The sequence below is a fragment of the Lithobates pipiens genome, unplaced genomic scaffold, assembly GCF_037356315.1.
Source record: "Lithobates pipiens isolate NorthernLeopardFrog02 unplaced genomic scaffold, aLitPip1_a1.2 Scaffold_23, whole genome shotgun sequence".
In the NCBI taxonomy this organism is placed as follows: Eukaryota; Metazoa; Chordata; class Amphibia; order Anura; family Ranidae; genus Lithobates; species Lithobates pipiens.
In genome coordinates this window covers 231769663-231794284 of record NW_027507785.1, presented here as the reverse complement: position 1 = coordinate 231794284, position 24622 = coordinate 231769663, and the positions used below count along the sequence as shown (strand labels likewise).

The 24622-nt window shown below is 42.3% G+C and overlaps 1 protein-coding gene across 2 annotated transcripts in view; it reads left to right on the top strand.

Moving 5' to 3' along the window:
- Positions 1 to 10270, top strand: part of BTBD8 (BTB domain containing 8) — a 172865-nt gene extending 162595 nt beyond the window's left edge. For both annotated transcript variants that reach the window (XM_077452921.1, XM_077452922.1), the window contains 2 exons: positions 3924 to 6005; positions 9222 to 10270. In XM_077452921.1, coding sequence (XP_077309047.1) covers positions 3924 to 6005; positions 9222 to 9667 — 2528 coding nt within the window. In that variant the 3' untranslated portion in view covers positions 9668 to 10270. The remainder of the gene's footprint in view (positions 1 to 3923; positions 6006 to 9221) is intronic.
- The last annotated feature ends 14352 nt before the right edge of the window (positions 10271 to 24622 follow it).

Here is a 24622-nt window from a genome sequence, read left to right as displayed (position 1 = left end):
TGTTTTCTGCATACCCACAAGGATCTTCCCAGATCTGATGAACACTGCCTCACTGTAATTCAAGCTCTCACTCACCTTTCCACCCATCCCTTCACTCACCCATCCCTGTGGGATATCCTGCTCTCCTACTCTCCTGCCCTCCTGGTTGATAAGGCTGCTGGCTGTTTAACCACTTGCTGCCCGCCATATAGCAAAATGACGGTGGCAAAGGGGTTGTAATATCCTGACCGGACGTCATATGACGTGATCAGGATATTAAGCCGCTGCGCGCCCCCGGGAGCGCGCATTGCGGCGATCGTTGTTGCAGGGGGGGTCAGTCTGACACCCTGCAACTACAATCTCGGTAAAGAGTCTCCGATGGAGACTCTTTACCATGTGATCAGCAGTGTCCTAACACGGCTGACCACAGTGTAAATAGGAAGAGCCGGTGATCGGTTTTTCCTCACTCGCGTCTGTCAGACGTGAGTAGAGGAGAGCCGATCGGCTGCTCCTCTGACAGGGGGGGTCTGTGCTGATCGATGATCAGCACAGCCCCCCCCCCCCCGAGAATGCACACACTGGACCACCAGAAGATGCCCAGCACCAGGTATGCCCCCTAGACCACCAGGGATGCCAATCAGTGCCCATAATGGATGCCAATCAGTGCCCACAATGGGCATCACTGATTGGCATCCATCCCTACAAAACTTTAAGTTACAATGCCGCCTATCAGTGCCCATCCATGCCGCCTATCAGTGCCCATCCATGCCGCCTATCAGTGCCCATCCATGCCGCCTATCAGTGCCCATCCATGCCGCCTATCAGTGCCCATCCATGCCGCCTATCAGTGCCCATCCATGCCGCCTATCAGTGCCCATCCATGCCGCCTATCAGTGCCCATCCATGCCGCCTATCAGTGCCCATCCATGCCGCCTATCAGTGCCCATCCATGCCGCCTATCAGTGCCCATCCATGCCGCCTATCAGTGCCCATCCATGCCGCCTATCAGTGCCCATCCATGCCGCCTATCAGTGCCCATCCATGCCGCCTATCAGTGCCCATCCATGCCGCCTATCAGTGCCCATCCATGCCGCCTATCAGTGCCCATCCATGCCGCCTATCAGTGCCCATCCATGCCGCCTATCAGTGCCCATCCATGCCGCCTATCAGTGCCCATCCATGCCGCCTATCAGTGCCCATCCATGCCGCCTATCAGTGCCCATCCATGCCGCCTATCAGTGCCCATCCATGCCGCCTATCAGTGCCCATCCATGCCGCCTATCAGTGCCCATCCATGCCGCCTATCAGTGCCCATCCTAGCTGCCTATCAGTGCCCATCCTAGCTGCCTATCAGTGCCCATCCTAGCTGCCTATCAGTGCCCATCCTAGCTGCCTATCAGTGCCCATCCTAGCTGCCTATCCGTGCCCATCCGTGCCGCTTATCAGTGCCCATCCTATCTGCCTATCCATGCCGCCTATCCATGCCCATCCGTGCCGCCTATCCATGCCAATCTGTGTTGCATATCAGTGCCACTTCATTGGTGCTACCTCATCAGTGCCCATCAGTGCCGCCTTATCAGTGCCCGTCACTGCAGCCCCGTCAGTGCTCATCAGTGAAGGAGAAAACGTACTTATTTACAAAGTTTTGTAACTGAAACAAAGATTTCCAAGATTTCAGTCTTTTTTTATTTGTTTAGCAGAAAATAAAAATCCCAGAGGCGATCAAATACCACCAAAAGAAAGCTCTATTTGTGGGAACAAAATGATAAAAATTTAGTTTGGGTACAGTGTAGCATGACCACGCAATTGTCATTCAAAGTGCAACAGCACTGAAAGCTCAAAATTGGTCTGGGCGGGAAGGTGTATAAGTGCCCAGTATTGAAGTGGTTAAACTAAGCTTATTCCATCCAGCTGGATCCTTGAGCTTTCAGCTTCACCTGACTCTTCAGCTGCATCAGTCCTGGAATCTCTTCCCCTCCAGTACCAAGTACTTTTCCAGATATCCTATCGATTTGCACACATACCACTATTATTATTATCACCATCGTTCTCTATAAGAAATAATTTCTGATGTGTCTGATCTCATGAGTGCAGAGAGATTACTTTTTATTTTTGAACAAGCAAAGAGGGGTGGTGCATATGTCCACTGGATGGCTATACTCATTAAAACTAGTAATATGTTTCACTGAGCATGACCGGTGGGAAGACCAGTGGCGGTGCGTCCATTAGCGTGCATGGGTGCCGCCCCCTCTCTCCAGCCACCCCCCTCTGTGTATAATGGATAGCTGCCACCCCTTATTCAGGTGTCAAGCCCCTTTTCGGAGGTGTATTTTTGAAGCACCTTATTAGTCATAGGCTCTAATATGCGTCAAAAAAGGGGAACTGCGAGCGCAAAACATTGCGCTCGCAGTCCACCCAGGTATGTTAGGAAAGTGAATATTCATTTGCTTTTCTAACACTGAACCGCCTCTTAGCCTATCAGATCTGTTAGGCGTCACCTGATTGTCTGAAAGGACAGGCACTACGATTGGACGCCTATCAGGAGGGAGGGGAGGAGACGCATGGAATACACAGAAGCCGCTGCAAGGTCCCACCGCTCGCTGCAATCACCTGCATGCCTGACCCGCCACAGAGATGGGGTAAGTGCCGGACAGATGGTGAGCAGGCGGGCACAGTGGCATTATTTGGGAAGCGGTTGATGGGGCACAGTGGCTTTTTTTTTTTTTTCCCCCAGCATTTTTCTGCTTGTAATCCCCCACCCCCTCCCCCCCCCCCCCCCCCAAAAAAAAAAAATTTTTGGGAGTACCAGCTGCCACTGGAGTAAGACTGCCTGCACTCGCCACCATCCTCTGTGAAGCTCAGGTGAAGGGTACTGGTAACTGTGTGGTTTACGCCTTCAATATTGTTTAGTTACAGCGTAAAGGAGAATACAAAAAATTAATTTTCACTAAAAAAAATAGTTAATTCATTGACTGACAGGGTCACAAATATTGTGGCCCTTTTAACTTTCATCCTAGAGAGAAAGAGGGCTGAAAATTTTAATTTTCTTTTACTCTTTTTTACTGTAGTGCAGCCTGGGCTGGGGGCAGGGCTAAGCAAGAGCATGTCCTGTCATGTCACCTCAGATTTTTCAGGCCCCCTCCCCCCGGCCTTCCAAGTGGAGTGGAGATGTCAGTCAATAATCTGATCCACCCACCATTGCCTTCGGGTGGATTAGATCAGACAGCTGTTTTCCTACACAATACACCGTGTATAGACATGGCTTACTTAGGCAGGCCATACATCATTCATTTTCTTTTATTCAACCAGCGTTGTGAAGGAGAAAGAAAATGAATTGACTCCTCCCATCCAATTATTCAAGGTGGAAGGGGGAATCCCTCCCATGGAGCTATTGTATATATCAGAATATACGTCCGCATCGCTCGCTATAGCTGGAGGCATTGATCAAGTGAAATTTCCCAACAGGCTGGTTGTACCAAAGTTGATCCCTGTGAAACCAGCCAAATTTAGATTTTTCTATGACCAGGTTTACATTAAAGGAAGGGAGCATGTGCACTGTGGTTGTAATCGTGCAGAGGCTCTGAGCCCGCAGATCATTGCCACCGCCAACAAAGAACTATAGAAGACTGATAGGTTGCACGAGTAATTCATCCAACAATAAAGATTTAACACTTAAAGGGTTTAGAAACATTATAGTTATTTTTAGTTTAGTGGGCGCAAAACCTATTTGCAGTCGTCATATAAAATTCCTTATAAAACCGTATACGATGCATTGGTTTGTTTATTTCATTTACCCATAGTTGATGTGCAACTGTACAAGGGAAATACAATTTTGTTTCTGGTACACAAAATACAAAGGTGATTTGGTTGGTTCTTGTAATTTCATAAAGCTTAGTTTTTAACTTTTTTTATTATTATTTTTTTTCTCCTAATTTTTTTTACAGGTGTATCTGGAGATACATCAGACGTGCCTAAATCTGTTTCTTCCAAACAAACTGATGTCAAAATGGAAGCCAAGTTAGTGAACAATTCTATTTCTGGGGAAAAACATGCGTCTGTGAATAAAAAGGCTACAAAACCATCAGTCACATCAACAAATAAAACAAATGCAGCAGTGCCAAGTAATAAGCACAGTTTAAGCAACAGTAAACCCTCTATATCAAATCATAAAGAATCCAAACTTAAGGCTCAAAGTAGTTCTAAACCTTTAAGCCTAAACCAAAAGTCACATCAAAAGAGTTCTTCCTCTGCAGTCAAAAAATGCCCCAACCTAGCTACAAATAATGCAGAGAGCCCAGTGTCTGTAGCAGATGAAGTCAAACAAGCCACTTCTCATCAATTAGCAGAAAACATTGCACAACCCTGTTCTGAAGGCCAGCCATTCACTGTACACGAGTCTTGTCAGGAAAATTCAATGAGCAATCAAGACTCTATGATACAGAAGCTTAATTTGGAGCATTCCCAATGCCAAGAAAATCTTCCAGCAGCATCTGTTCTTCATTACGCATCTAATTCAAAAGCAGGTTTGTCAGAAACAACAAATCAAATCAGAACAGCAAATGTTGACAATGCTGGGTCAGGAGAAGTGTACATTATAAGTACTGCAGGCGAGAAGAAACCAGATTGCAAAAATATCTGTGATTCAGAGAATTCCAAATGTGCGGACAGTTCAAGTGAAAGTGAGTTGTGTTCTGTCAAAGAAGTTGAAAGGATTCCAAAACAAAAAGAGAAGGAAGACGTGACATTATTCCAGTTCTCTCAGAACACTAGCAGAGTTGCGCCTAGTTATAGTGCCGCTGAATCACCTTTGATGGGTAATTCTACCAGTGGTCAGCCTGTGCTAAATAGTGAACCTTTTATGAACTGTTCATCTGAAAGGCAGTTGTCTAATTATCAAACAGAGGTGAATGCCACAGAAGCAGCTGATCACGAGAACTTTGAATTTATAGGTCAATGGAATAAACACTCGGGTATGCTACATGAGCGCGAGAGCCCAGAATCAGAGAGTGGCAGTGCTAGTACATCATCTGATGACATCAAACCAAGGTCTGAAGATTACGATGCAGGTGGCTCTCAGGATGATGATGGTTCAAATGAAAGGGGAATCTCTAAGTGCAGCACAATGCGGTGCCATGATTTTCTTGGTAGAAGCAGTAGTGACACAAGTACCCCTGAAGAATTGAAGGGTTATGATGGTAGCTTAAGAGTTGATGTAAAATTGAAGAAAGACAATACAGAGTTATTCCGAGTCAATTCCACCAGCGATGATGAAGGACCTCAAAAAAGAATGGAACCATGGCTCCAAAGGGATGTGCCCAAACATAGTTCTCATCACACAACAGTTTGCAGCAGTGTGCAGTTTTCTCAGGAAATCGAACACCTATCTTCATCAGCTGATGAAACTGAAGATGAGCGATCAGAGACTGAAAGCACTGGCCTCAAAGTTTCAGAAGAAGTTGTCACTCAACCCTTTCAAGGCATTGTTAATTTAGCTTTCGATGATATTGCTGAAATGGAGGGTGACTCCCAGCAAGCTACTGGAAATAAAAGTTTTAAGAGGTCTGTCCTTCTCTCTGTGGATGAGTGTGAAGAACTGGGATCCGATGAAGGAGATGGTCATCCTTTACACATGCGCAAACCTGCATCACGAACGTCATTGGATGTGTTTGAGAGAAACGGTACTGAGAACTGTTCTGGATGCTCCCATGACCATGACCCAAGGTCCATGGAGGGCAAGGCAGAATGTGCTTCTTTGACTGGTAATCAACCAACAAGTGATATAAAGTCTGCTGATGAGGAATTTGAAGAGTCTGATGCATGCAAAGGCTACTACAAATCCACAGAATGTGAAATTAAGTCTCAGACAAGACCATGCCATTTGGATCTGTATACTGAATTGCCTTCTGATACACAAAGGTTTTGCTGTACTAAAACTGGTAATGCATGTAAGAGTCAGTTTCTTGACTACCAAAGCAGAGACCACCATGTACCATCTACTGAAAGCTCCAACACTGCTTTATCTGCAGGTAATGAACATTAGCTATCACACAATAGAGTTGTATTACTTTATAGTGCAGAATTTTGTGACCTGCCATGCTGACCTTTTTATGGCTTTAGTAGTTTAAGCCACTGATGCAGAAAAAGTCTGAAGATCAGGAGTTCTGACTGCATGCTTGTTTTCGTGTCAGTGGCTCAAAATGTATTCAATCTGAGACTGCTAGCATTTTTAAAGGTCAGTGATGGCCACCTACAAGTTTCTCAGTATATGTCTCCTTTTATTGACTTAGTTAATGTTCTATGTTAAGTTGTAGTGGTGAATTATTCACAACACCAAAACTTACAATAAATAATTTTTCGACCTAATCTTAATTGCACTTTAGGAAGGATTTCACAGACTTTTTTTGTAAAGCAGAAACTTGAACTGCGAAAGGCCTGCTTCTGTAGCAACAATAAAACTGAATTAATAATTTTTCACGATGGAATAGATAAAGTGAAAGTATTATGGTACATATAAAATGTTCCTGCTGCAATATTTATATGTATATCAGAATGGCTGAACCTGAATTAAGATGGCCTTAAAGATCACAAAGATTTGAGACTCGTTTAATTTCTACAAAAGTTCATATTAAAGGCTAAGTCCACCCTAACAATAAAATCACTACATCTACAGACATCCACGATTATAAGCCTAACCTATCTAGCCCTATAAAGAAGAAATCAATATACATGCCTTTTTTGAAGCTGATCCAGTTTCCAGCAGCAGATGCTCTTCAGAGGACATAGCCGTCAACGCCTATGAAATGAATGGGGAGTGATGTCACCCATAGACTTACTATGGGGCTTCCGTCGTCGGCTGTGTCCCCTGCACCCGCCTCCACAGCAAAGCCACAGCTGACAGCTCAGCATAGGATCGGGTTGGATCGGCTTCAGAAATGTTATGCATGTTGATTTCTTCTTTGCAGGGCTAGATAGGTTCGTGTTAGATCATGGATGTCTGTTGATAGAGATTTTAGTGTTGGGGTGCACTTATCCTTTAATAGTTATAACCATTATAGTACTCTATTCTGTAGGCTTTTAATCTTTCAAAACCAATTTGTCATATTCTTTTTGTACATTTCAAAGCAGGTTTCCCTCATGCATTTACAGTTTGTGTTTTGGGGATTCATGTCCATTTTGCCAACTAAAATATATTGGGGTTACAACAGACGCTTTCACCTTGCCATTCAGGCAACAGTGACCGTGTCTTTGTAAGGGTACCCGCTCACTGACACCTTGCCAGCACCAACAGTCATTCAATAGGCCCAAGTACTGTCAAATGACCGAGGGCATGACATAACCGCTCTCCAGAGCAACACTGAGAAATTGAGTGCTGGTTGCTGTTGGGAAATGCTGGAAAGGTAGTTATAAGGGTTGGGGGAGCCGCTTTGCAAAGATACTCACTTTCCCAAGAAGTCACAAGGGCACTGGGGTTGATTTACTAAAACAGGAGAATGCAAAACTGGTGCAGCTGTGCATAGAAACCAATTGCCTTCCAGGGTTTTTTTTTATTCATTTTTTTTGCTACAGCTTAATTGTACAAGCTGAAGTTGGAAGCTGATTGGCTACCATGCACAGCCGCACCAGATTTTGCACTCTGCAGTTTTTGTAGATCAACTCACTTAAAATGGCATCAAGTGTATTTATCTCATTTTGTTTGTAAAATTTGTTCAGCCTTCATATTAATATAATTTGTCTATTATTTTCACTTTATGCATCCCATCTTTCAATGTATGTTTTATATGTAGAAACTGTTTATTTGACCAAAAATTCACAGCCTACCAATAGCCTATATTTAGCTGAGTTGTCTATAAATTAGTACATGCTAACTCCGATCCAAAACTCCATATAGCTCTGTGTGCAGGCAGTGCTTTACTCGTTCCTTCCCACATACTCCCACTATCCTGATGAGGTAGAAGCTTTATCACTGAGAATTAACTTGCAGTAAAAACTTGTATTTCAAGCCATTATCAGACTTTGCAGCAGCAACCTCAAAGTTTAAATCCAGTGTTTATTCACTTTTAAAATCTTAATATGTAAGTACATATTTTAATTAAAGAGTAATTTATTAGTTTAATTTAGATTTCTACTATGACTTGGGTTTATTTTTTACCAGAGCTGTTTTAGTTATACCTAGTATAAACTACATACAATAGGTATATTAATGCAGAAATGTACATTATTGTAAACAGTGTAATTTTTATTGTCACACAAACTAGAGCCATGGCAGAACACTGATGTTATTAAAGGGGCTTTCATAATTGCAAATAACTCTTTTTTTTATTATTATAGCTCTCTTCTAATTAGACTTTTGCCAACAGTGGCTCTGAATGTAGTTCACTGTGAGTCGAATCAATGAAGAGGGCTTTAATTCAGGGATGGACAGATAAAAGGGTCAGTCCACATTAAAATATTTGTTTGGGGTTGAAGCTGTTTGAATCACGATTGACTTTTTGTGTCTCTCCAAAATTCATTTGGCAAGAGTCTGTACCAAAGTTACTAGGTTCACCCACCTATTGAAGTCATCACAAAGGTTTCCAATCTTTTATCGAAGGTAAAAGCTTTACTGGCATAGGTTTTCTGGTGGGGATGCTTTTGCCAATGGAGACCCTGAGATTTAGGAATTCAATGGTTTCCTCAGCCTCCAGCATCTACTTGTGATTGAATTATGTTAGGCTAACCCTTTGATACAGAATTCTGGTGTCATCTTATACTGTATAGATACCAGAATACATGTCCTTGACCATTTTTTTTTATTAATTATGGCCTACTGCAAAAAGAGTTTACACCTACATATAAATTTTGCAGCAAGAGCACTCCCCTCTCTCCCGAATAGAGAGCAGCTCCCCTACATATGCTCACTGCTAGATAGGTAGAGGGTGTCATAGGCTATGATAACACTTTTTAAACTAAACACAAATCTAATGGAAAGAGATGCAACCCTTTTGTATTATTCTATGTCTGATTGAAATGGCTACTCAAATAACCCATTTTCTGTATCAGAAATTTCAGAAGTTTGCTTCTTAGGGCGATCTGATGCTTGACTTGAATTTCTAAACAGTGATCTGTTCCACATTACTGTGTAGAAATATATGTTTGTGAAATGTCTGTGTACCACAGTGTTTAATGATTGTATGTTCGTCTTCGTTGACTTTGGGGGGAGAGCAAAACTATTTTACAATGTACAGTATTATGAATTATTTCAGGAAACATAGATGATAATGACTCATTGGCCCAAACCTGCATGTATGATCATCGTCCTCCAAAGTCCCTTTCTCCTATATATGAGATGGATCCTGGCGAAGGAATTGAGCAAAGACTGAAGACTGAAGCTAGAATAATGGACATTGAAATTGAAGATCAGCAGTTTGTAGAGAGGGACTGGACACTACTAAGACAGCTGCTAGCTGATCATGGATCAGATGTTGATATCATAAACTCCGTCCCTGAGGATCTCAGCCTAGCGCAGTATCTAATCAATCAGACCTTGCTCTTAGCTAGAGAGAATTCTAAATCTCAGGGCAAAGCATGGGGGGATTTGTCATCTCCGTTTGAAGATTCTACAAGCATCACAGTGACTAGTTACTCTCCTGATGAGTGTTCATCCCCCCATGGAGAATGGACTATCCTTGAATTAGAAACCCATCACTAGATTACGTTGTTTTCACTGTTTTTGATCCAACAATCTTTCCAGGGTTTGTTACAGGTAACAGCTGAATGTTGTAATATCCAATAAACTCATTTATATGATGAAGCTGTTTATAGGTAACTTATAGTCCTTTAAATAAATCCTACAGCTGTACGCTAAATTTTCCATACAGCTTGTACTGGCCTATGCGTTCCTCTTTACAATATATATAAATCAATAATGCAAATTCTTTTACTAGAGTGTATATAATCTATATATATATCAGAAAAACAACAAAACGCTACATATAAACTTAAATCTCATATTTCTAGCAAGTATCCTGGCTTTGTTTTCTTCCAGCTGACACAGCTCACTTATTTACAGATGACAATAGTTGGGTTAAAAACAGTCTGTGCCAAGGGCACATTTTTTTACTTGCCAAGTTTATATCACATTGATTGGTCAAGCAAGACTTGGGCATGCCATTTGTGTGTGGTACTTGATAAGAGACTGTCTTGAGAAAATTCTAATTCGTATTAATGCTGTGTTTTCAAAATTTGATAATTGGTCTTTGCTTCTAAGATCCTCTTAAGAGGCCAAAATGTAAATAAAATGGAATTGATATTACCACTCTTTGTAGTGTCTGTGTGTATTATGCAGTTTCTTTACTTTGAACAGGAAGTTTTGGTTTAGACAGTTTTCAAAGTAGTTGCAAAGGCTGAAAGTTTTTTTTAACTTAAAGCGGTTCTGCACCTTAAAAAAAAATATTAAAAGCCAGCAGCTACAAATATTGCAGCTGCTGACTTTAAATAAATGGACACTTACCTGTCCCAGGGTCCAGCGATTTCAGCGGCAATAGACGAGCGATCGCTCGTCTCTCTGCTGCCCACGCCACCATCCTCTGTCAGGGATTCGGGTAGTGAAGCGTTGCGGCTTCACTGCCCGGTTCCCTACTGCGTATGCGCGAGTCGCTCTGCGCGTCTCTGGTCCCCGCTGTGTCCTGGGAATGGTTTCCCAGAACACAATGGGGGGGCGGGGCATCTGCAGCGGTCTGTCCCGGAAGTGGGTGCAGATACCTGGACTATCCAGGTAACTGCACCCCCCTCCCCCCTGAAAGGTGCCGATTGTGGCACCGGAGGGGGGGGGGAGGGATCAGATGAGCAGAACTTCCCCTTTAGGGTGGAGAACCGCTTTAATACATTCTCTGCATTAGGTAAACAAAGAAAACTTCTATTGTCAGGGCCCCCCCCACTTATCTGTATCCGAGAGCAACACTCCTCTCTCCCTCTCCCTCTCCACTGGACTCTGAGAACAGCATGGAGAAGAGGAGGAACATTTCACAAAACAGGTATGACGTGTTGGTTATAAAAAAAAAAAAAACTTTACAGTCACTTGCATGTTGGATAGGGTAGGGAATTGTTACACCTGTCTTCTTTTTTTTTTTTTCTCTGTCTGTCCTCCATTGAGGATATTTGATATTTCACTTCTTGTCCTGGGGCTGCAACAGGTGAGAGGATATCTTCCCTAAATGAAGGGAAATTCCTTTCCTAGACAGTTGCCACCAGAACAGGTGTTTCCATTGCAAAATGTTGACCTTTTTCTGCTTCGGTGACAACTGCAAAATTTTGATTCCCCTTTCACTTTCTATCTAGTTAGCAGTGATCACCAGGACAAATAAACCAGTTACATAGTTATAGTTTCATAGTAGATGAGGTTGAAAAAAGACACAAGTCCGTCAAGTCCAACCTATGTGTGTGATTTTATGTCAATATTACATTGTATCTCTCTGTATGTTGTGGTCGTTGAGGTGCTTCTCTAATAGTTTCTTGAAACTACCAATGCTCTCCATTGAAACCACCACCTGTGGAAGGGTATTCCACATCCTTGCTGCTCTTACAGTAAAGAACCCTCTATGCAGTTTAAGGTTAAACCTTGTTTCTTCTAATTTTAATGAGTGGCTACGAGTCTTATTAAACTCACTTCTGTGGAAAAGTTTTATCCCTATTGTGGGGTCACCAGTACGGTATTTGTAAATTGAAATCATATCCCCTCTCAAGCATCTTTTCTCCAGAAAGAATAAGTTCAGTGCTCAAGTATATATAAAAGTGCCTGTGAGCCTCCCCTGATTATAAATTGTCTAATTGGCACCGTGAAACAGCTGCAAGCGTTAAACACGTCTCACAAAAACGTGCAGATAAAAGCAAAAATAAATATATACGCTGCGCTTTCAAATATACTCTTCACATAATAAAAAAAATATATATATATATAACCAAAGTGCAAATATAAGTGTGAATCGCACACTGTGATGCATCCAGTAACTGTGAAAAGTGACAATAGTGCAACAAATATTTATGAATACTTAAAACTGAACATATAAATGGAAAAAAAACACACTAGTACGAAGTGCTATAACGTGCATCCATATGGTGATTGGTTATATCAAAATTACTGTTCATAAAATCATATAGTGGACTAAAACATATAGATGAATAAAAAGTGCTTCTATGTGCATATGTGTCATCCAATTATTTCAATTCAAAAGTGTTTCTAAAGTCCATGCGATTTGGAAACTGCTGTGTAGATAATCCAAAGCAAGCCACAGTGCCCCCCCCCCCCAGGTATTAAACGCTCACCTCTGAGCGTGTAACTTTGCACTTAAGCTTAGTCAATAAACGCCTGTGAACAACCTCTAGGGCTCTGCAGTTTTAACCAGCCTCCTGGACCCGTCAGCACTATACCTCGGTTGAGTAAAAAAGGACTGGACAGTTTAATAATGTTTTAAAAGTTTATTAATCACATAGAACCCCCCTATGGGGTACTCGCATAGTATAGGCGCGTCGGGATGCCACTCTACATCAGGCAAACAGCATGTAAAGATACCGGATCAGTATTAGGATAGTATGGGATACTTTCCTGACAGGTCACCTGCTGAATGTCCATCCTGTCCCCTCCCCGACGCGTCTCGATACAGGGAACTTCCATATCTACTTCAGGGGGAAAATATAATAACTGACAGGCTAGCCGTCCATTTAATATAGGGCTTCCGTGGCCATTTTGTTGTAGCCCATGGACACTCTAGTGATAGAACCTATGTGTTTAATGACAATATTATATGGAGATTTACTGCTTGAATATATCTGTCAATAATAGCTTTCCAAATCCTCCATATTGTCAGCACCCTACGGTGTCCCAGATGTTCCACCTGGATTCAAAACACAAAAACTTTAAACGATAATATTAAGGACGAACGCGGAGGAACCTGCATACCATCCCTTATGATAATCAGCATTGGATTGATACCTCACCATAATAACACTATATGGCCTAAATACATATACAATATAATAAATGGAAACGGGAAATATCATGATAATATATGATAAACCGAATACCTCCAATGGCATCAGAAACTGCTATAAAACTGCATAAAAATTGCATCATAAAATCGGAGGAGCCCTCCTATCAATATAGAAATGGTAAATATGCAGAAGGGATATAATGATGTAATAAATCTAGAGAGTAATGTGAATAAAAAATATATAAATATTAATCGAATTACGTTGAAAATATTAATTTTAAAATGCGTATGGGTATTTTAATATTAGTATGGTCAGGACTTAAAGATTAATATATATTTTATACTTTTTATAATATGGAGACTGGTTTGTTGCTACTCTTACTGAACTTATGAGATGGCAAATAATATTGAATTTTATACCTACTGGATTAAAAAAACTTAATTACTCAAACACAAATCAAATTCTTTATTCAACCCCCGGGTGACAAAGAGCCTAACAGGTGAATCCACCATGATTCACGCTGACTAATATCCCTCACAAAGTTGGACCCTCTCCAATGGCCTTTTGGTGCCTCAATGCCCCAAAATCGCATACCTTCTCTACTTTTATTGTGAACATCCCTGAAGTGTACAGAGGAAATGTTTATCAAATCCCTTCTTGATGTTCCTAACATGTTCCCCCATGCGTTCCTTTAGTGCTCTTGTGGTTCTGCCCACATAAATTAGATTGCACAGACATTTGACTGCATAAATCAATAAACCTACGGGCCTCTAGAAGAAGCTGATGCTCCAAGCGCGTAGCATATCTGTCCATCTCCTTCCACCACACTGTTCCTCCGGATGTATCCTAGCTGTCCCTGATGTCATTTTGGTGCGTTCCATGCTGGTTCCGCATGCCTTCCTGGTGGTAACAGGATGGGCTGAGGATTCTGCAAACAACCATGTAGAGAAGATTCCGGACTCTAGGAGCCCCCTGGGCTACTGGAAACAGATGAGCATGTTATTTACTTCTCTCTTGCGAGTGATTTTAAGTACCTTACCATTAAATGGTGATTTTAATACTGCACTTAGGTGGCGCTTCCTGTTTTTTTTTTTTTTTTTTTTCTCCTTTTATTATTTTTGTTGCCCTTCTCTGTACGTCTTTTCCAGCACATCCTTCCTGAGTACTAGTGCCCAGAACTGGACAGCATACTCCAGGTGCGGCCAGACCAGAGTCTTGTAGAGTGGGAGAATTACCGTCTTATCTCTTGAGTTAAGCCACTTTTTAATGCATGCCAATATTCTGTTTGTGAATCTCTCCAAGGTTTTAAACAATAATAAAAATCCCACTGGGCAGCTAACCTTTCCCCAAAGCTAAAACATGCTTTGGGTTTAGGTACACTTTAGATCTTTTAAATTAATAGTGGTAAGTTCTAGAACAGTTGCAAAAATCCTTCTTGGTGACTGAGAGGAGACCATTTGTCAGGCCTATTACAGCATGGAGGGTGGAGATCTTGGGTTTTGATTTTCATAAAAATGGAAACTGACACCAGGAATTTTGGGATGGCGTTTGGGTTGGTGAGAAAGGCAAATACAGGGAGCTTCTGGTGGCAGATGTGTTCATCTACTTGGTATAGGCATAGTACAGGTTCATGTTAACTACTTTCAGACCAGACCATTTTACTGGCCAAAGACCAGACCACTTTTTGTGATCCGGCACTGCGTTGCTTTAACTGACAATTACGCAGTCATGTGACGTGGCTCCCAAACAAAATTAACGTCCTTTTTCCCCCACAAATAGAGCTGTCTTTTGGTGGTATTTGATCACCTCTGCGGTTTTTATTTTTTGCACTATAAACAAAAAAAGAGCGACAATTTTGAAAAACACATTTTTTACTTTTTGCTATAATAAATATCCCCCAAAAATGTATAAAAAATACGTTTTTTTTCCCTCAGTTTAGGCTGATACATATTATTCTACATATTTTTGGTAAAAAAACGCAATAAGCTATTGGTTTGCGCAAAAGGTATAGCGTTTACAAAATAGGGGATAGTTTTATGGCATTTTTATTAATCATTTTTTATTTTAATTTTTTTACTAATAATGGCGGCGATCAGTGATTTTTATTGTGACTACAACATTATGGCGGACACATCGGACATTTTTGGGAATGCACTGATTCCTGTGTAAATGACACTGGCAGTGAAGGGGTTAACCACTAGGGGGCAGTGTAGGGGTTAAGTGTGTCCTAGGGGCGTGTTGCTATCTGTGGGGGGCGTGGCTGTGTTTTACACGTCACTGATCTCTGCTCCAATCACAGGGAGCAGAGATCAGTGACACTGTTGCTAGGCAGAACGGGGAGATGCTTACTTTAGCATCTCCCCGTTTTTCCTCCCCGTGAGACTATGGCAGGTATCCCCGCAGCGACCGAGTCCCGCGATCGGACTCACGGAGGTCCCGACCGACACGCACACGATAGCACGGCAGCAAATTTAAAGGGACGTACCTGTACGCCCATTTGCCTGTCTGTGCCATTCTGCCGAAGTACATTGGTGTGTGCCGGACAGGAAGTGGTTAAGGTGATAGTGGTCATGAAGGCAAGAATAAATTGCATAAATTCTTTAGTCTGCCACAAACATTAACAAAGCACTTTTTTTTTTTTTTTAACCTGTTCCTACTGTTATTTTTTAGCTTCCTTTTTAACAGACCAAGCTGTGCAGCGAAAGAGGCGGTCAGAGGGTTGAGAGAATCCATTTAACACTGTTGGGGATGCTTGCAAATGGTCAGTTTTTATTCATTTGTTTTCTAATGATTTTGCCAGGTTTTAAACTATTTTGTAACAGTTTAAAAAGTGTTAGCTGGAGTAAGGATTACATTTTTTTTAGTCCCTTATTTAAAGTCCATCTAACATCCAATACATGCATCGAAAGTCAGCTGACTATGCAGGAACCAGCCGACTTTCAACATGTGCACTGCTGTCTGTTCAACAGAAGCCAATCTAACAACCAGCTTCTTTCAAACAGTCTTGCTGAAAAAACATCCAATGGCTGCATTTGCTGATCGGTGTATTCTGGAAGGTGGGTAGGTGGAGCGAGATCTTTGCATTACACAACAATCCTGTATTTTTTTTTATTTTTTGTTTCTAAAAAATAAAACTGAACATGTTTACCCAGCTTAAATCTACTAGTCCATCTAACACTACCCTCTTTCTACAGCTCTTCTTTCCAAGAGGTGTCTGTGTTCCTCTTCCATCGATAGGCGTCACCCTAAGGCAGTGATGGCGAACCTTGGCACCCCAGATGTTTTGGAACTACATTTCCCATGATGCTCACCTACACTGCAGGGTGCATGAGCATCATGGGAAATGTAGTTCCAAAACATCTGGGGTGCCAAGGTTCGCCATCACTGCCTTAGGGTGACGCCTATCGATGGAAGAGGAACACAGACACCTCTTGGAAAGAAGAGCTGTAGAAAGTGTTCCTCTTCCATCGATAGGCGTCACCCTAAGGCAGTGATGGCGAACCTTGGCACCCCAGATGTTTTGGAACTACATTTCCCATGATGCTCATGCACCCTGCAGTGTAGGTGAGCATCATGGGAAATGTAGTTTCAAAACATCTGGGGTGCCAAGGTTCGCCATCACTGCCCTAAGGCCTTGTTCATAGGTGTAGTTGAGCGTACTCCTATGTGATGACCGTGTTGTGCCCGTACGGGATGCACAGGCTTTTTGCGTACAGGCAGTCCCTGCAGCTACTCCCAATTTGGCATCCATGTGGCTGTGTGCAGTTGCCAGTCCCTGGCTATGTTCGTGTTACTGGTTGGACTACTTGGTCAAAATGAAAGGGTAAGAAAAAAATAAATTCAGCCACATCTGAGGGGAAGCAATCACGGCCCTCGGGCTGTGGTGAAACTACAAATTCCATAAGACATTGAAAGACCCTGACAATCACAGGCATGCTTCCTAGAGGCAGAGGCATGATGGGATTTGTAGTTTCACCACAGCTGGAGTGCCGAGGTTGCCTACCCCTGATGAGGATTGGTAAATAAGCTACAATATATTACCTTTTTTGACTTTAGATACAGTTTAACATAATTAAGTCGGAGATATGAAATTTGATTCTTCCTTTTGCTCTTTGGTAAGGCTGATTCTGAAACCCATAGAATGGGTCTGAGAGAAATATAAGAAAGCAGCAACTGCCAGTGTCCTCTCAAATAGTTATCAGTTTTGATGGAGGATTTGGGGCGAGGCAGGCCTCATTAAATGGGGTATAAATAAATCTGATTAGAACATTGAGAAACCATGAGTATAATTTGAGCTGGATGCAAAAACCCAGGGATACAAAAGTATAGCCTATTTACTGAATAAGCGCACACATATTTACTATGTTAAGACGTGAAAAATATTGTAACCAGTCAAATTTAATTGCTCATTGTCCTATTTTTAATTAAAAAATCTGGTTTCTGCAAATGTATTCTCTTCATTAAAGTGTCTGTCTAAAGAGTCTGTCTAGGGATAGAGGTATAAGGTGCAATATTACCTTATTCCAGACTCCCTTCATCTGTTTAACTGGATCCCCTAGCCTTCTCTCTAAAAATGTGTCTGGCAGTAGGACACTGATGTCATCAAGTTCAAGGTAGGGCCACAAGTCATCGTAGGTGAGCATGGCGATGGACTGCCCACAACCACATTGGCAAGTATTTAACCCTTGTAATGTGGGATGGGGGCGTGCCCTGTAAGAGTCATGTTTCTGAAATTCCAGGCGTATAGCTTTAACCTCAACTTCTGCATTTCTTCATTGCGTAAATTACCTTCTTTTTTAGAACAATTTCTATTGATGATTCCTAAAATTCGAAATATTCGAAAGCTTTCTGCAAATGGCCTAATTTCTTGGCCTTGGAAAAAAACAGAAATTATTTTAAAATGGTTTCTTTTCTGGTGGACACATTTTTATCAAGAAATGTTGACAGCCGGGTGGGCACCAAGAGAAAACCGCATTTTATAGCCTTTATCAGACAAATCTAGTTTCTTGATTTCCTGTAATCGATGATGATCATGGCAGATGCATTTTCAGATATGATCTTAGACATGTTGTAGACTTGTTGGTAGATCATTTGCACAATGAATAATCCCAGTGTTTTTTTGTTGTTTTTTTTTTGCGAAGAACCAAGTAAAATATTGCTAATGCTAACACTTGTACCCTCAATTGTGCACTAAAGTGATTGTAAACCTAGAATAGGAAAACGCATATATGATAGTCCATGGGGCTGCACAACCCAAAAATATACAAAAATTGAAAGGTTTCCCCAGTGGGTTTTTTAGGCAGCAAAAAAGTTTGTAAGAGGGTAATTACGTAAAAAAAATCTTTTATTAGGTCAGGAAATAACTGATAAATTCAAATATACAATACATTTAATTTTAAAATACTGGCTCTGGTTTTCGACACAAATCACATCACATCATTAAGACCCAGAAAGCTGCTGCCATATAACTTAAAGAGGAGGGCCGGTTATACAAAAAAAAAAAAAAAAAGTCAGCAGCTGCAAACACTGCAGCTGCTGACTTAATCAACACACTCACCTATCCAGGGTGCCCGCGATGTCGGCCGCCCGAGGCCGACCCGTCCCTCGGCTCTCGGGTCCCGGTGCTGCCATTCCTTGTAAGGGAAACAGGCAGTGGAGTCTTACGGCTTCACTGCCCGTTTCCTACTGCGCATGCGCCAGTCCCGCAGCTACTGCGCATGCGCGAGTCCCGCAGCGCTTTCTGAATGGGACGCGCTGTGTTCTGGAACACACAGTTCCCAGAACACAGCGCGACTCATTACCCAGAAGACGCCGCGACGAAGACAGAAGACAGAAGATCTCCGCGGAAGAGGAAGATTAGGAGAAAGTGCCTAGCAACAGGCATTTCTGGTGAGTAAAAAAAAAATTTTTTTTTTATATTTTTTTGTCATTTTTTATATTTTTTTTGTTTTCAGGGTGGCCCTCCACTTTAAGGTAAGCTCCCTAAAATCAAAAGAAACCAAAAGCAATATGTTGCATAGGCAGCGCTACAAAAATTGAGTTGTGGTTATATCCCAAGGAGCAAAGACAGTCACATTGAGATTTTCTGTTCCTTCCACCCGTACAGTCCTGAAAATCTGAGAATCCCCCTATGAAATCAATTCTTGCCAGACAAAGCTGGATCACAGGCATGTAATGGTGGTTTGTTTTGATTTCAGATCTCTCCTCTGGATAATACACACAGGGACAGCTGCTGACAGGTGGGTCGGGTCTTCGGCCAGATGAGCTTTGTTCACATGGAGAAGAAACACAAAATGCTCCATAGCGTGATCCCGTTTCAAAAAACTTTTATCTAAATACAAATCCCCCCCTGTAGGTAATACACTTAAACTCTTTCAAAATAAAATCGGCATCTAACCGTGTTACATCCAAAGGATTCGCGTGACAGTATCTCCTATATCAGGGATATGCAATTAGCGGACCTCCAGCTGTTGCAAAACATCAAGTCCCATAATGCGTCTGCTTCTGGGTGTCATGCTTGTGGTTGTCAGAGTCTTGCTATGCCTCATGAGATTTGTAGTTCTGCAACAGCTGGCGGTCCGCTAATTGCATATCCATGTCCTATATATTCAGCGCAATTTTCAAACACAATAGGTTTCTCAATGGTTTGTACTCACTATTCAAAGTTGACGTATAGCCACGAGCTGACGCATTTCGTCATCTGTGAGATCATCTGAGGGTCTGATGTCACAACGGGATCGCGCTATGGAGCATTTCGTTTTTCTTCTCCATGTGAATATGCTCACCTAGCAGAAGACCTGACCGGCCTGTCAGCAGCTGTCCCTGTGTGTATTATCCCAAGGGGAGATCTGAAATCACAAACAAACCACCGTTGCATGCCTGTGATCCATCTTTGTCTGGTAAGAATTGATTTCCTTGGGGGATTCTTCTCCGATTTTCTGGACTGAATGGGTGGAAGGAACAGAAAAGATCTCAATGTGACTGTCTTTGCTCCTAGGGATATAACCACAGCTCAATTTGCATTGTGGACTGAATACAATTCAATACAATTCATTTGCACATGGAGAGTGAACTTTGAAACAATTTCTGTTTTTGATTAGTCATTTCAGTGTTGCAATTAATTACGGTATATTCTAAGTACGGTTTAAGTCAGCACATTATTTAACAGTGTTGATTTTTGTAGCGCTGCCTACACAACACATTGCTTTGTGTTTTCTTTTGAAATCAATTAGTTTGTAATAAACCCCGAAATGGGAAATATGAGTAAATGAGGTATTCATATAGAGTGCCAAACAAAAAAGAAGTGTATGAAGCTGAATACGAATATTCAAAGTGTTGAGGATAAAGCCATGACTATATTGAATTAAAATGACAGTATATTAATTAGTTTGCAAAAAACCCTAAATGGGAAATATAAGTAAATGAGGTATTCAGTAGAGTACAAATATCAGCCAGTCTGGTGTGTTCGAAACGCTGCACTTACTTGGTACTTCATCCTTCTTGTATAAGTTGGCGCCATTCCAGAGATCATCCCAAGATCATCTGGGACCTGCAAGTTTATATGGTATCTACATTAATTGCCCATTGCTTGCAGGTGCTAAACCCCTCCCCATCTACCCTCCCTGTCACTGTGATTGCGGCATCCGCGTAGTCCCCTTGGCGTTCCGGAAGGCGTGAGCCCCAGAATTTTCCGCCACCTCAGACTTAATTGCGTGACATCACATCCGGTTTCCCCGCGAGTATACATGACGCCCCTGACAATCCGGCGGTGATCAAGGAACGCCGCTGACGTGAAGGAGGCTCCCCACAGTGGCCCCAATGAAGGGGCTCAACTGTGGGAAACACGGTTTGGGGATTACCGCAAAGGTAATTGCATCCCCCCACCGTTTCGGGAAGCCGGATGGAAAGGAGGCACCCACCCAGTGCCGCGGAGCTGGATGTAGCGGTCCATACTGGATATTCACTGAAAAGCAAACCATTGTATTACAAAAAGTACAAATCTCAATAGTAAAAAAACTGAATACAAAATAGTTTTATTGTTTTAGTCTAAGCCATATATAATATTATTTTGTTATTGTTATTAGAAGAGCTAGAAGTGTATTTGGTTCAACCAATTTGATGAAAAAAGAGGAGGGGAAACATGGTCTTATTTCACCCCAGGAGTTGTCTTCTCCTGTACTTAGTTCTATCTATTTAAGCCACTTTATAGTTTGAGTAATTGGGTGGTAATACCTAATTTTCCATTTCATCCTATTTTAGAATTTTTTAATGTTAATTAAAACCAATTTACAAAATAACCCAACAAATGAATAAACAATATAATAAATTGTATGTAATTCAAATTAACATGAATTTAATATTTGATTTAGTACCAGCCAGTCTGGAGTCACAAAGCAGTACTTGACTCTTACAGAATACCTGACAACCTGTAGCTCCGAACCTTATCTTCTGGGGTCCCCCAGCAGCGCTCGTGGCTCCTCCTCGCATCGGTAAACCCCTTGGGAGAAGCGCTCTCCCTGGGGGGTTACCTTGCGGGCGCGCTCCTGAGTCCAGAATTTGCGTGCATGGGTAGACACAGAATGCCATACTCGGTCCCGTTGCTCGCGTCATTGGACTTGATTGACAGCAGCGGGAGCCAATGACTGCACTGCTATCAATCTATTCAATCAAGAGCCGAGAACCCCAGGCAGAGAGGGTGAGTATGTCTCTGCCGAGGGAACGCGTGGGCTCAGGTGAGTAAACTGGGGGCGGTCAGTGTCCAGAAGTTTTTTCACCTTAATGCAGGCATGTCCAAAGTCCGGCCCGCGTGCCAATCGCGGCCCGCATTCTGGTTTTGAACGGCCCGCCTGGGTATTTGGACATATATCTCTTTTGTGGCCCCCAACGATCTCCCAGCACCGGGGCCACAAAATATAGTTGCTGGATGCCTTGGAGGGGACAGGGAGGAGGCAGGACGAGTGCCATACATACAGGAGAATTTCCTGTTTACACAGCAGCATCTGTAATAGGAAGTCAGTCTCCTGCGCTGCCATTGGACAACTGTTTTATCCATCAAAGGAGGCAGGACTTTGTATTAAAGAGGACACAGAGAAAACAGGAGTTTTTCCTGGAGTTGCTCCCGCCCCCCTCCCTGTCCCCTTCAAGACTGAAGATGGATGGGCATCAGTCAAGCTGCACTGATGGCAATGGTGGATGCTGCATTCATGGCAATGGGGGGGGGGGGGGGGGCTGCATTCCTGGCAATAAAGGTGCTGTATTCATGGCAATGGGGGGGGGGGGTCTGCACTGATGACAATGGTGGGGCTGCATTCATGGCAATGGGGGTGCTGCATTCATGGCACTTGTGAAGCTGCAGATGGGAACTGACCCTTATTTTGCTTCACAGTTCTTTTAGTGCTTCTGTTTTTTTTTTCTCTGAAACTTCCCTCTTAAAGTGAAGGTGCGTGTTATACACCAATAAATATGGTATATCCAAATAACAACCCCAAGCCCATCTCTTTACTCAAACACGGCCACAAAGGCAAGAGAATTCTTGTTGGGCAGTGTATTCGTGCTCGAACAAACACATTTAGACCAAATTTTAATGGTTCAAAGAATGTCAGACAAAATTGGTCGGCCCCCACACATGTTCACTTTATCAAATCTGGCCCTTTTTGTAAAAAGTTTGGAACCCCTGCCTTAATGTATAGGCTGTATTGACCACTTCAGCTCCAGAAGGATTTACCCCCTTCCTGACCACAGCACTTTTTACGATTCGGCACTGCGTCGCTTTAACTGACAATTGCGCGGTCATGCTATTTTGTACCCAAACAAAATTGACGTCCTTTTTTTTTCTCCCACAAATAGAGCTTTCTTTTGGTGGTATTTAATTACCTCTGCGTTTTTTATTTTTTGCGTTATAAACAAAAAAGGCAACAATTAAAAAAATATATATATATTTTTTTTGTTTACTTTTTTCCTATAATAAATATCCCCCAAAAAAAAAAAAAAAAAAAAAAAATATATATATATATATATATATATATATATATATATATATATATATATATATATATATATATATATATATATAAAAAACATTTTTAGACATATTGGTAAAAAAAAAAAAAAGCAGTAAGTGTTTGGTTTGCGCAAAAGTTATAGTCTCTAGAAATAAGTGATTTATGGCATTTTTATAAAAAAAAATTTTTTTTACTAGTAATAGCGGCAATCGGCGATTTTATTTATTAATTTTTTCTTTTTTCTTTTTTTTCCCGTGACTGCTAAATTATGGCGAACACGTCGGACAATTTTGACACATTTTTGGGACCACTGGCATTAATACAGCTATAAAATTGCATTGATTACTGTAAAAAAAATGTCACTGGCAGTGAAGGGGTTATCACTAGGGGGTGATCAAGGGGTTAATGTGTTCCCTAGTACATGTTCTAACTGAAGGGGGGAGGGGATTGTGCAGGGGAGATGACTCTGTATGAACAAAGGATCTGTCTGTTCTCCCCTCAGAGAACCGGAAACTGTATTTACACACACAGATCCCGGTTCTCTGTGTGTCAGCGGCGATAGCGGGAGCCCGGTGGTGATTGTTACCACCAGGCACCCACATCGGGTCGGGGTGGGGGGTACACGCACCCACTAGTGGCCACAGGGCAAAGCGATGTTGCATAACGTTGTTTCGTCCAGCCGTGCCATTCTGCCCTGGTACAACTGCGGTGGATGGTCGGCAAATGGTTAATGTCTAAACTGCTGGCAACAAAAGTGAGTACACCCCTAAGTGAAAATGTCCAAATTGGGCCCAATTAGCCATTTTCCCTCCATGTGCGCCATTGTCCCTTGATGTGACTCGTTAGTGTTACAACGTCTCAGGTGTGAATGGGGAGCCGGTGTGTTAAATTTGGTGTTATCGCTCTCTCTTACTGGTCACTGGAAGTTCAACATGGCACCTCATGGCAAAGAACTCTCTGAGGATTTGAAAAAAAGATTTGTTGCTCTGCATAAAGATGGCCTAGGCCAGTGATGGCGAACCTTGGCACCCCAGATGTTTTGGAACTACATTTCCCATGATGCCCATGCACTCTGCAGTGTAGTTTAGCATCATGGGAAATGTAGTTCCAAAACATCTGGGGTGCCAAGGTTCGCCATCACTGGCCTAGGCTATAAGAAGATTGCCAAGATCCTGAAACTGAGCTGCAGCACGGTGGCCAAAACCATACAGGAAGTTAGGCCAGATTCCACTCAGAACAGGCACATGCTCAGCGTCCTATCCACAAGTTTTTGGGAAATGTATGCGTGCTTCCAGCATTGCTGCAGAGGTTGAAGGGGTGGGGGTCAGCCTGTCAGTGCTCAGACCATACGCTGCACACTGCATCAAATTGGTCTGCATGGCTGTGATCCCAGAAGGAAGCCTCTTCTAAAGATAATGCACAAGAAAGCCCATAAACGGTTTGCTGAAGAAGAGCAGACGAAGGACATGGATTACTGGAACCATGTCCTGAGACCAAGATAAACTTATTTGGTTCAGATGGTGTTAAACGTGTGTGGTGGCAAGCAGGAGAGGAGCGCAAAGACAAGTGAGTCTAGCCTACAGGCAAGAATGGTGGTGGGAGTGTCATGGACTGGGGCTGCATGAGTGCTGCTGGCACTGGGGAGCTACAATTCATTGAGGAAACCGCGAATGCCA